We start from the raw sequence: 13,811 nt of genomic DNA on the forward strand, positions 1-13,811 counted from the left end.
ACTACAAAACCCCTCGAACCCCTCCAACTTTTCTCCTCAGTAGGCAGAAGTTGAACAGCTTCATTCAAATAGCATATTGGCTTCAGCTCCACCTCACCAAGTTTCGATAGTCAAGTTGCACCGGAAACTCCACTGTTGAATTTAAGTGAGCTGTGTAGACAACAGAAAGGTGAATCGAACACATTGTGGAATTTAACTGAGGTGTGTAGACAACAGCAATGTGAACCAAACACATTGTTTGCCACTTACTGTGCTAGCAGTAGATGTCTGCTTGGTGGTAGTAATTTGTGTATTAGGGTGCTGGGACAAGATAACAGTGTAGAAATTACTGTGCGACAACAGTGTGCATTTACTTTGTGGTCCTGGGGAACAGCTCCTTGTTCTTGGCAGAAGATATGAACAGGAGGGTTTCGAGAACGCAGATACATCTCCCGGTTAATTCTTAAACTGTCTTTCTTTCTTGCTTTTCTTTTCAGTCATTTACTGTACCCCTTCTGTACCTGCTCCCTCACAGGGGGCCTGTCTCACCACCGCATCAATATGACTCCGGTGCAGCTTGAACCAAGTGACTTTGATGTTGTCGTAAAAGATGTCTGAATTGATCACACTGTGACACACAAATTGCTGTAAACTTCAAAATACGTCATGCAGTTATAGATTCACAGAAGGAAGCAACACACATTTACTTCCATTTTTTTCGGAACAGCTAAGCAGCAAAAACAGGTCCACATTTTATTTAGTAATGTTAACTTTTGTTCATTTATGCAGCTGATTCTAAATCTCATAACTTGCAGGTTGCTATGTGCAACATTGCTCACCATGGGTGACAGACAGTTTAGTCAGTGATGTCCTTCTTGTTCCAGGCATGGCTGCAACCATGCGAGCCTCTGTGTCGGTACTGCTCGTGGTGCTGCTGGCCAGCAACTGGGGGGTGAAGGCAGAGCTGTTCACAGCGCTTGCTGACATGGAGGAGCTGTTGGAGACAGAGGCCGTGCTGATGCGCACCCTCGAGGGCTACATTGAGGCACAGGAGGAGAAGATGCAGCGCCTCAGGAGGTACCAACAACTATTGTTTGTGAAAGTTACACAGCCTAAAAACTGTTAGAATAGTAAAATGCCAGCAGCATAATTGCACTACTACTTCTATATGTCACTAAGTATCAGCACACAATTAGGTAGTTAGATTAACTGACACCCAACAGCCATTAAGTACTTGAGAAAATGCATTATGCTGTTCATTATAAACTTGTATCTACTGGTTTTGGTCACAGGCCATCATCACAAGAGGTAAGGTGAAAATAGATCATCATACTTCATGTTCCTTATGGGCTCATACAACATCAAAATTATGATAGTGACAGTACAATCACTGTGAAACTGTGTTAATACTGTAAATGCTGATCTTTACTATTGTTTGTGAACTTTCACAATAACTTTGTTGTTATATGAGTCCATAAGAAACATGAAATTGATTTCATGTGATCTGTTTTCGCCTTGCCTCCGGTGATGATGGTCCGAAACTGGTAGACATATAGGTTTATAGTGAACAGCTGATGGTTATAATACATTTTCTCAGAATCATGTATCTAACAAATATGTTCACATTATGCTGTTCAAGTCCAGTTGGACTACTTTTGCTGCAGGTGTTTGAATAATTGCTTAATATAACTTGCCCATGATTAATATTTCAACGTTTCGTGTTGCTTACATGAAAAACTTGGAGTGATATTGTATGTTCTCTTTATGTATACATATTACTGATAGTGGGACCATTTATCTAAAAATGTATTCTACATAAAACTTTTTTTTTTAACTGTGTGACTCAATGCATGTATTTATTGCCAATTTTTCTCATTGAAGGGACCAATAACCTGATAGTTTTATCCTGTAAAACAGGAATCATCATTATTATCATCATCATCTTCGTTGTCATCAATAAATGTAGCTCGTACAGTCACAGTCCTCTTAAATGTTGTTTACAGGGAGAAAAAATGCACATAACTGTTAAGCTATTTCTCTCGTTGAGAGGCTAGAGGGTCTATTGTGAAAATATTTAAGCCATGAAATGATGCACGTGGATATTAAGGTCGTAGAAGATGTGGAAGTTTTGTGGTGAAATGTCTGCACTATAGAGTTATGTTTCCTGGCAAACTGTTCATTAGGAAATTCCACAAAACAATTTGAAAAATAAATTTATTTATTTGTATAGCTGACCATTTACTATGGTAAATAATAAAATGTCGTGTGACTAGGGCCTCCCGTCGGGTAGACCGTTTGCCAGGTGCAAGTCTTTCGATTTGACACCACTTCGGCAACTTGCGCATCGATGGGGATGAAATGATGATGATTAGGACAACACAACACCCTGTCTCTGAGCGGAGAAAATCTCCGACTCAGCCGAGAATCGAACCCGGGCCCTTAGGATTGACATTTTGTCGCGCTGACCACGCAGCTACCGGGGGCAGACATTTACTATAGTGACGTGGGCCAAATCAAATTCATTCCAGAAGGATTTGCACATTTATGACATACAATGTAGTGCCACATTTAGTATTCTTGGGTGAACATCACATGATACTGTAATAACACACATTAATTGTGCATATATTTGTTAAATTCATACCCATCTAAATGTGTCTGTGAAGCACCCCTTGAAGTAGACTTAAGAGCCCAAGGCCAACATCTGTGTCATCAACTGAAAAGAAGCAGAGGTTCATGTGAGTACCCTCAGCAGATCTCTCTTCATGTGAGCATGTGAGGTCAGAGGAACTTTGTCAATATGAGTAGTGTGTGTGTGTGTGGGGGGGGGGGGCGGGGGGGGGGGGTCCATCCTCTTCATAAATGTGAATAGTGGCAGACATATTGTGGTAATGCCATTAGAGTTTCATGGGGTTTTCTGGGTCTTACGCCATGAATCGTAACCTAGAATCTTCAAGGGATGGTTCTCAGGCCATATTCCTGCTGTCAAGATGCTAGTTAAGGTATTAGGGGAGAAATCAAAGCATAGGTTTCACAATGTAACTCTAGATAGCATGTTTCTCATATTTACTTCCACCCCTCCCCTGCTTGGCTGTGTTCCAAAATGAGTGTAAGAGAGTTGATCCTCAAACACTCTTCAGTCCAGCTTGCACTGATAACTATGTATTCAATACTGTGTGGCTAATATGTGATTTTCATAACATTCTTCAATGCTCTGCCCTCTCTAAGCTATAATTTTTATTTGCAGTCTAATCAACCTTAGCAGCCTTTCAATAAAAGTTCCAAAGAAATCTCCTAAGATTCTGTCTGTTTGTCTGGTCTTAGTATTCTGCAGAGGATTTGATCTCAACACTAACATCATGTGAGATGCTTTTATCTAAGATTTCTTGACTTTTTTACAGACTCACACATGGAAATATAATTTTTCCCCCATTCACAACATAAATCCAGGCCCAATATAGAACATCACCATAAACACTTTTTTCTACAAGTCCCCACTACTTTCCGAGAACCACCATAATAACAACTGAAGAGTTCCCTACTTCCCATCCAAGCTGCCTGCGCTTTCTTAGATCTGCAAAATAATACCATCAATTTTTCAGACACATTACAATCATGTCCTGCCACTGAAAATTGCTTATTCTAATTCTTCCCAAAGAAAATGTCTGTGCAAAAGTTGTGGCTAAGTGCAAGTTCTGTCCTTGACACACTATATGAAGCCACCTCTGGGGCGGACTCAAACTTTCATTGTAATATTAATTAACTCAAGACCCTAAGCTGTCAGCAGGTGTTGATGTACATCAACGGGGACAGTTGAAAATGTGTGCCCCGACCGGAACTCAAACCAAGGATCTCCTGCTTACATGGCAGATGCTCTATCCATCTGAGCCACCGAGGGCACAAAGCATAGTGCAACTGCAGGGATTTATGCCTTGCACCCCTCCACCCCCACCCCCCCGTGAGACCCACATTCCCAACTTATTGTCCACTCACTACATTTGTAGTGCCCCCACCCATTACATTCATTACTCACAGCAGACAATCTTACCCAGTCCCGTAAGAGTTTGGGCAATGCGTTTTGCATCCAGCACAAAAGGAGGAGGTCAATGGCCGGTTAGCCTGAACTACGAAAGAACAGATACCATCTTCATATATACAAACTTTCATTGTCACTGATGTTTCCTCCTGTTTGATGCCCAACTGACCAAGGAGGCAGGCTATTAGCAGGCTAGATTTGCACTTGAAAAGATAGTGATTCAAATCCCTATCAACCATTTAGGTTTTGGTTTACCATGGTTTTCCTAACTTCCTTAAGGAAAATGCTGGAAATGTTCTGTTCCTTTCCCCAATCTTGAGTTTTTCTCAGTCTCCAATGACCTCATTGTTGATGGGATGCTGAGCTCCAGTCTTCCTTCTTTCTTTCTCTTTGAGTTCCAGTCTGGCACAAATTTTCAGTTAGCACAACATACTCGGTACATTTCTGCATTTCTAAACTTTTTGTATTGATATCATTTCATGTCATCTCATTTTCGTTGCTTTCATCTGCATATATCTATTTGGTACATTTAATTCAATCCATTTCTAATATTTTACAGGCATTATGCTGAATATGCAAAGGAGCATGAAGATGCAAGTCGTGATATTCAAGGTTATTTATCAAACCCTATCAATGCTTATCTTCTTGTTAAGCGACTGACTACTGACTGGAAAGCTGTGGAAGCACAAATGGTTGACGATGTTGGCTCAGGTATGTTCACTCGTCATTGTTAATAGTTTGGTGTAGTGAACTGTAGGTTTATCAATACACATGTGATAATGGGTATGGGAGAAAATCAAGTGTAGTATGCATCAATCCTTACTAGACAAATGAAATAAAAGGTATCATCTGAGACTTCAAGTTTGATTAACTCTTCATTATTTTTCAGTGTTTCACTTTGAACACATCATGTTGTCTTTATTGTTGAAACTAGTATCTCCTGTTTTCTAGCATGTATGTCCTGACTGCAGTTATTTTTTATGCCACTTACCATACCTTATTGTGCACAGGAAGTTTAAGAAATTATAACTTGAAGAACACTGTATGTAATGAAAACAAAAATACCTTCATATGTTCTATGTGAACGAAGTGTTTCCCTATTAAAACTATATTTTTATAAATTAAATGAGCACAATGTGATATATGAACTATTCAAAGCATTACATGTTTTTCTAAATGCAAGGTTCAACTTTCAGGATTTGTTGAAAATATTACACAATACAGGAACGTGTTAAAGTTCCCATCTGATGAGGATCTAAATGGAGCTGCTGTGGCATTAATGAGACTGCAAGATACATATAAATTAGACACATCATCTGTGGCTCGTGGAGAACTGAATGGTGTGCAGTACAGTACAGAAATGTCTGGTAAGTCCAAACTTGCTAATTGATCAATTAGCAACATTTGAACTGAAGTAAATCTTGAACACTCTGTACTTTTAAGGAAAATGTGCTGCAGAATTAATTTTCTTACATTTTTAATAAAAGATAGAAAAAGTTTCCTTACAACCATACTAGTGAAACACGAGAGTAAATATTCAAGACTTCAGAAATAGTAAAAGGAATCTTGATATCATTTCTTGCCTTCTATTGCAATTTCCATTCATAATTGTAATATTAAATATGGCCTGACTGCCCTTAGTACTCCTGAAAGATACAGTTATTATTTACATTTTGTTAAGCTACTTAATGTCCATTTGCAAATGTGGCCATTCTCAGTGCTAGTGTTCGTCACATGATCCAGTTTTCTGAGAGGTAACTGACCACCTGATACAGTATGAGAAGCTCACATGTGATGGTTGCCCTTCACAAAAGCATTGAATTACATAGGTATATCTCAAATGCTTTGTAACTTCCAAATGAATGAAAATCTAAACAAGAAAAATTATCCTATTGGTGTATTCAGAAATATTGCCAAGATCTTTGAGTGAATCAGAAAAATCTGCTTAGTAAACAAAAAGTTTAAGGGTATTGTTGACATATGTCTTGCATGAATGGTGTATAACCTCCCCTAATCACAGGAAACAGAGGGATACAGAACTAAACAGCTGGAACCGTAACAGATTTTCATTGTCATATACTAAATTGCAGTATGCAAGCTTTGGCATCCAGCTTGATATTGAGTTAACATTAGGTGAACACACAGGTAATTCAATCAAGAAGCTCAGTTCAATGTATTTCACTCTTAGAACTGTCTCTTATTATGCTACATGAAGACACAGAGATGACCTAATTTTGCATTGTTGTACTTTTGTTCTTACTTTGTACAGCTAAAGCAAATAACATATTTATTCAGCATAAAAAGCAATAAGGATATTGTGAAGATAACTGCACATATTCAAAGATCTAAGAATTGTTATATTCACTTTCCAGCACATTTATTGCTACATGGCATTTATTGATGATGATGATCATGATAATCTGTTTCAACTGAACAATAAAAATCATGAAAATAATTTTCATATTACCATTCCTTTCTAGTGTGGTGTTTTGTATAGTGGAATAAAATTCTTGAATAGGCTATCACACAACAAGCCAAGAATTAGCAATTCCTCAAAAATCAACAGACAATTAGAAATGTACCTTATCAACCACTGTTTCTACAAATTTCCTGATTACTGTATCTAGATTCAAAGTTAGCTCTGTGACAAGTACAATATGTATTTTAAAAAGGCCTAGAAAATGTGCTGGTAAGGCAGGAAATTTGCATATGAAATTCAGTAAGAAGTCTGGGGGACATTTACAGTATGGGTTCTGGGGGACATTTACAGTATGTGTTCTGAGACAGTTCATATAGACAAACAATCATCATTTGTTGTAACATTTGTACAGTTCATACAGCAGTACATTTTCTTTGGATATTAGTGAATTTTCAGAAATGGATTAATGACATCATTGTGACGAATGTGGGAAGAAAGTGTGTGTAAGCTCATACCAGCATTATGTTTTGCAGCTGGTGACTGCTTTGAACTGGGTCGACAGTCGTACAATAATGGTGACTTTTATCATACCGTACTTTGGATGCAAGAAGCTCTTGAGAGGCTTGAAGAAGAATACAACAAAACAGCTGTGAGATCCGATATTCTTGAGTATCTGGCATTCTCCACATATATGCAAGGTAAGCTTAAATTTTTGATTATGTTCACAAAGTTTACAAGGAAATTACAAGTAGCATAATTTCATTAAAACATTTGTTTGTTGTCTATAAAGTCAAAAAAAGTGTAAGATTAATCCACCTTAATTATTTGGGGACTATACATTTTATTGAAACATTTTGTGTATACCAAACCTGCAAACTTTTCCAGTGCAATTTTGGCATTAAATTTGACAGCATGATGGCAGAACTCATGGTGATACTAAGAGCTCTATTTCTGCAACTTCATACTTGTACTAAGTATGTTCTGGGCTTATTGGTAATGTAGTTGTTTACTATGCAGACAAACTGCCATGTTAGGAATTATAATTTGGACAGAGATCCAAGTCTGGATGAACTTCCATGGAAGTTTTTCGATGCCTTGCTTCTTTAAGGTGTGGTTTTACAAACAATTGCATGAGTTATACATAATGAAAGCACACTTCTGCTCTTGGGGTGGAACAGGGTACAAAGACCATCTTTTGTTTGGATGCCCAGATGAGTCCCCTTGCACAAAAGTGGGAATCTCTCTCTCTCTCTCTCTCTCTCTAACACACACACACACACACACACACACACACACACACACACACCCCCTGAGATGCTGGCATTGGTGGTCGTGTGTGCTTGCATGTGCTTCTGATGAAGGCTATCCAAAAGCTTCAGTTAAGTGTCTTTTAATTGTGCATGTCTGCAACTTGACGTGTCTTCTTTATGGTAAGCAGCAATCTGTCTTTTCCTGCAACTGATGTTCATGGTTTCAAATCACTTAGAATAAAAGTTTCCAGTCTCTTACTGCCTCTTTGCTAAATACAGTCTGAGATCCTGAAACACTCAGGGTGAATTTTTCTAGTGGTTGAGCCGTACAGAATCAGAGGCGGAAAAGAAGATGAGTTGTTACTGTGAACAGCTGGTGGTGGTGGTATCGATGGTGTCCAGTGCCCATCAACTGCCTCCCAGTCATCCCACACAGAGGAAGCCGGTCCCTGGAGTGCACTCCATTTCCACTTCTGGCTCAAAACTGTGAGGGTGCCCCAACTGGATATGCTGCTCAGGAAGTCTGGTGATGTTTTGTGCTGTGGCTCTGCCAATGTCTGGTCTCAAGGGGTGGTTTAGAAAGAGAGAGCGATGAGTGTATAACTGGGGGTGGCATGCTGGGTTGCAGAGGAGAAGGAAGAAGAAAACGCTATCAAGCTGAAGTGAGGAAGAAAAGAGACAAGGAAGTAGAGGAACGTTGCGTGGTATCACTGTGAGCAGCACCCAAGTGTGATGAGGGAAGGTGACCCCACCAAAGGCAGAAGGGGTTTTGATGGTGGGTCACTGTTCTGTCACCCACACCCTAGGTGAACAGGCTGCTGGATGACCACCAGGATCCATTTGTCCTGATTCTCAAAATCCCACACTCACACGCAGGTGCCCAGCATGCAGTGTTGACATGGTGGAGTGTGTAGCACAACTGGTGTCAACAGCAAGAGGTGCAGGAGCATATGAGGCAGGTGGCCATGGATAAGCTCCACTAGACTCTTCTTTCCAATGGGTGTAGCCCTGTAAGAACTCAGAAAAAGATTAAAGTGTCAATCCACAGGTGATTTGTTTTGAAAGTGCGGACAAGTCTCTCAGTTTCCCCACTGGAGTGGGGTGGAAATGTGGTGACGTGATGTACTGAATGCCATGCCAGAGAAAAGTGTCAAAAAGCTGCATGCTGGCAGCCTGTTATCTGACACAGTCATGTGGGTAAGATCTCATATGACAAAAATTCTAGTGAGTGCCTTTTCTAAGGGAGCTGGTCAGAGTGAGAATGATGCATGAGGTGCTGCCTGCTATGCTTTGCATTTAGGACAACTGTAGATGAGGCACTCGATCTGCCTGCCAAAGGGGTTCTGGAAGCATCACCCATGGAGAGTTTTGGTCTGGTGTTAACAAAATGACACCTTCCTCAAGAATGAGCCTATGATGGAGGTGAAAACAGTGATGTAGGCGGTTACAGTTTTGACAGGAGATCAGGTCTGGCCATCCCTGTAAGGTGGTGCAATGCACTTGCTGTAATATGGTATCCTTGCCCATGGTTCCTGCGATTTGGGATCTGGTGATCGGAAAGCATCCACAGCTTGCTGGGCCTCATCATCTAATAGGAAATCAAGTACATCATCTTGATTGAACTCTGGATCAGGGCCCATCGGGAGGTGAGACAGGGCATCTGAATTTGTCTGCTGAGAAGTGTTTCGGAAATGTATCTCACAATTATGTTTGCTGTGAAAAAGAGGCCATTACTGGAGCTGGTGGACTGTTCAATCAGGCAGCTTAGCAGCTGGGCTGAACAGCAATATCAAGGGCTTATGATTAGTGATTAAGTGGAACTTGGCACCACAGAGAAAATGTTGAACTTTTTTAATGCAAATATGATCATGAGTGCTTCCATTTCAGTCTGGGATTACTTCTTCTGTGCAGTGTTGGGAATTTTGGATGCATACGTTAGTTTCAGATGCATGTGTTACCGTCTGTTCAGAGGTTTTGACATTACTACGTGGTAATACAGTGCCCAGGCCCCTTTCATACACTTTGGCAGCCACCATCAGTTGCTTCCATGGCTGGAAAGTGGCGAGGCAAGGCACCTCTCTGAGGGTCTTAAATGCCCATTTGCAGTTTGCCAAACAGGAAAATGAGACGCCTTTCTTTCTAAGATTGTTCAGGTAATCTATCTTCATTCATTGAGAATGAATTTACAATAATAAGAGGTTTTTCTGAGGAAAGACTGTAGTTCCTTCAAGTTGAAGGGGTGGGCATGTGCTGCACCACTTCCACATGCTTTTTTGTGGGCTGAAGTCCGTCTTGAGAGATGATGTAACAAAGATATTCCACTGACTAGAAAGGACGTGGAAGTTTTCAGATTATATTTCAGGCTGGTGTAGAGTGTAGAATTATTTCCAAAGGTTCTGTAAACATTCTTCCATTGTGATTCCCATGACTATATTATCTGACTAATTAATGCATTTGTACACAGGCGTTCAAGGAATGGTTGAAAAAGTGCTGGGACACTAGCTGTTCAAACATCCAAGTACTTTAAATTATAAAACTCTGTGCGGCATGTTGACAACCAGTAACTTTTGTGATTCTTCATCAAGAGGCAGCAGCAAATAACATTCGGTTAGATCAGTTATTGAAAAATACTGCCCATCCAAGGATGTGCCAAAGAGTTCTTCTGGCTTTAGAATAGGATAAGTGTCAATTTCAATCTGAGTTGGCTGTGACCTTAAAATCAATACATAACCAAAGTTTTCAAAGGCATTGCTCAGTCACTGACAGAAATGGGTTCAATTACATCAATGTCTGTCATTCTGTCCAGCTCATCTTCTACTGCTTACAGCCCAAGTATGAAAGAAACGAGGATGTGCCGATTTCTTTAATATGATATGCGTTGCGAAGTTCTTTCCTTTTCTGAGGGCTCTGGAAAAAATGTTTGGGCATGCATTACAAATTTCTTTTAGCTCCTTAAAGGGTATTTGGTGGGAGACAAGGTTCACTGAATTGTTGATGGCAAACCCAAGAGCAGAAAAGGCATCTAATCCGAAAATGCTTGCGCTGTATACTACAAGGAAGGTGAGGTGTGTAATGACATTATTGTGAACTACCTCACTGGTAAATTGGCCTTCGACCAGAATCTGTTGCTTGTTATATATTACTAGGTGGAGAGAAGTTCGTTCTAATGATAGTGCACTAAGCTGGAGGTCCATAGGAAAGTTCAACAAGGATGTTGATACTTCAGAGCCTACCTGTAGTCGCATGTGTCTGTTGCACATTGCAACATAATGAACCATTTCTTAGATGCCACCGTTGCATTTTGACAGTCCGAAGTGATTAAATTAATACGCATGTATTCCTGCCGACAGGGAGGAGGCTCGACAGGTGATGGGCATCTTTTATTGCAAGTGACACATTGTGACCACCTTTTGGGACAGTTATCGTAGCAATGCTTGCAAAAACAGTCCGGCCATGATGGATGTGTGTGCCAGTTGGGACGAGACTTCGGCACTTGTTTGCAAGTTGCACCTAGAGCGTGGCAGTGTGTATGTTTTATGACAGCTACTCCCTAATTTTTGGCTAAGCTGTACGCATAACCTGGGTTGGAAGTGACTACCCAAGATTCTAAACAGTGGCCAGCTGCCTGGGAAACTTCAAACAATTGAGCCAATTTTAGTACCTCTTCCAATGTGGGGTCATCAAATTGCACATTTTTGTTTTTGATGTAGTTCCTATGTGGGGATGTGTGAATAATGGCATCCCATATCATAACTTCTACATATCATTCCTTCAGGGTTGGGTGTAATGAAACAGCACTTTCTACTGAGCCCAAGTATTTCAGCTGCCCATGCTTGGTATTACTGGTTGGGCTGTTTTTGACACTGATGGAATTCCACTCTTGATGATATAACATGACAGTGCTGGTGAAAATGGGCATTTAAGAGAGTGCTGGTGAAAATGGTCATTTCAGAGAGCACAATGTTCATAAAAATCAAGACGAGCCAGATCAGTGATGGGGGCAAGCCTGCAAAGCAGCTGAAAGGTTTGGGCGAAATCCAAGACAAAATGAGCAATTCAACAGTTGCGGGGTCTGTAACCTTAAGTGCTGCTGGAGCGACTTCTCATATGCATCCCTTTTTGGCCGTTTTATCATATAGCAGGATTTCACTGTATGGCAGAAATGGTAGTGGAGTGCAGCTGTCTGATTTGAAAGCAATTTGGTCATGGGGGCCTCCCAGCAACTTTGTCCTTCCAACTGCTATTGCAAGAATTATTGAAGAATGACCTCAGTACACAAGCTGGACGGCAGATGATGAGCTGTGCTCGATCCACTATGTTTGACCAGTGTTGTCGCCACTTATGTTGGGACTCACAACATAAATAATAGTGTGGCAAATCTGCTTACTGATATATTTTACAGTCCAAGTTTGGCACAAGCATCACAAACATAGCACACAACCCAAAAGAACAAGCCACAACAATAAATCCAGTATCACAATAAATACATAGAGAACAGTCCCTGCACAGTACTGCAAGCGAAGACAAAAAAGACCAAACAGCTTGCTGCAGCCGCATAAATAGATGGCCATGGTGAAGGCTGGTGCTAGGGAGGCACTTGCGTGAGCACCCTGCATGGCAGAGATTGCAGCAATGCCTCTCTCTTGTGGCTGTGCCCCATGATAGTAGAAGTGGAAAAAGAGACAAGTCATAATTGTGAGTAGCCGGTGGCAGTGGGATCGATGCTGTCCGATGCCCACTGAAGTGGAGATGGTTGCTCTGTTGATTATCACATGAACATATGCTCATAGCTGCCTTGTTTCCTGTTTTTCATTTTGTTCCATATTAATTTTCGTTTTACTTTTCTTTCATTTTGTAGGCGTCAGGAAGATCCTTGTCATTGCGGGCCCCAGGGCATAGCTACTGGGGGCCTCGGGGCATTGTCCCATTTGCCCCAGCCTAGTTACATCTCTGTGCTCTCCCTGGACCATCATATTTTATGCAGTAGTTTATTATTCATGGGATTTTTTTTACAGTGACCTTTAACTGAACCTGTTCTAAAACTGATTTGCTGTATTGCTGAATCAGATTGCACAAAGTGCCATTGTTGTCAGCAAGTCAACTTGTGAACAACTTATGGGCATCAGTTATGCAGTAGAGGGAGAAGGTTCCTTTGTGTCATATGGAACTGGTGATGAAAATGACATACACAAGAATCTCACTAAAATAAGCTAAGATCCTCACGCAGTCATTACACTAAGAAATTTGATTTCTCCTGTCCCGCCACGTATGCCTGAGTTTTTGTCACTACACTCAGACAGTGACAAAGGGAGGTTCATACTTTTGAGAAATATATTTCATATTCCAGGCAATAATGAAATCAGTTTTCGGATCTGAAATCTGTGCTATGCATGAATAATGTGATTTTGAATTTACTGTGTTACAGAAAGAATTGGATCTATGTGTTACATGCAATCACTCCCTTCCAATTAGTTTTTGACACTCGGACATGTTTTGAACTTGGACTCAAAGGCAAGACTAAAAGTTCCTGCAGTGTATCTTCCTTTCCTACAGTTCCTCTGACATAAATCTCCACAAGCCCCATCCATTGCCACCCTGTCCCAACCCACATACCACTACCATTATGACTGCAGTATTTTTTTTTGTTTAGTTTGCCATCATTTATTCATCAACCATTCTTCATGTACAGGATAAGCATTTTGATAACTGCACTGTTGCTGGTGCACAGTAACGAGATTTTACACTAAAAGTTACATATCACATTTAGGATACCTTCCTATTATAGAGTTCTTCTATCTGAAACACGTCTCTTGATTTATACGTTGTTAAAATGCTGCTCAAAGCAGTTGGTATAGTAAGTCAAGGATAGTTTATTATACAGCTTTATGCTGGTACATTTCAAACTATTTCAGCACCTCCTTAAACTAAGATATTCTAAATCTGTATTATTTCTGGTCTTTGTTTCATAATCGTGGATAGCACTTCTGAAAGCTAATCTTCGGCTACTTTTTCATTGAGAGGAGACAGGCATTAATATAGAGGGAAGGTTGTGGTAGCATTTGTAGTCCTCTGAACTGTGGTTGGCATGAATCTCTGTTCACTGTCCTCACTCTGTTATTTTACTTCA

General features: G+C 40.4%; 1 protein-coding gene across 3 annotated transcripts in view; it reads left to right on the forward strand.

Annotated features, from left to right (window-relative positions):
• Positions 1–13,811, forward strand: part of LOC124776265 (prolyl 4-hydroxylase subunit alpha-2) — a 203,586-nt gene that overhangs the window by 171,980 nt on the left and 17,795 nt on the right. For all 3 annotated transcript variants that reach the window (XM_047251160.1, XM_047251162.1, XM_047251161.1), the window contains 4 exons: positions 864–1,056; positions 4,575–4,726; positions 5,212–5,382; positions 6,968–7,132. In XM_047251160.1, coding sequence (XP_047107116.1) covers positions 866–1,056; positions 4,575–4,726; positions 5,212–5,382; positions 6,968–7,132 — 679 coding nt within the window. In that variant the 5' untranslated portion in view covers positions 864–865. The remainder of the gene's footprint in view (positions 1–863; positions 1,057–4,574; positions 4,727–5,211; positions 5,383–6,967; positions 7,133–13,811) is intronic.

Source organism: Schistocerca piceifrons, chromosome 2 (genome assembly GCF_021461385.2).
Source record: "Schistocerca piceifrons isolate TAMUIC-IGC-003096 chromosome 2, iqSchPice1.1, whole genome shotgun sequence".
NCBI classification, from domain to species: Eukaryota; Metazoa; Arthropoda; class Insecta; order Orthoptera; family Acrididae; genus Schistocerca; species Schistocerca piceifrons.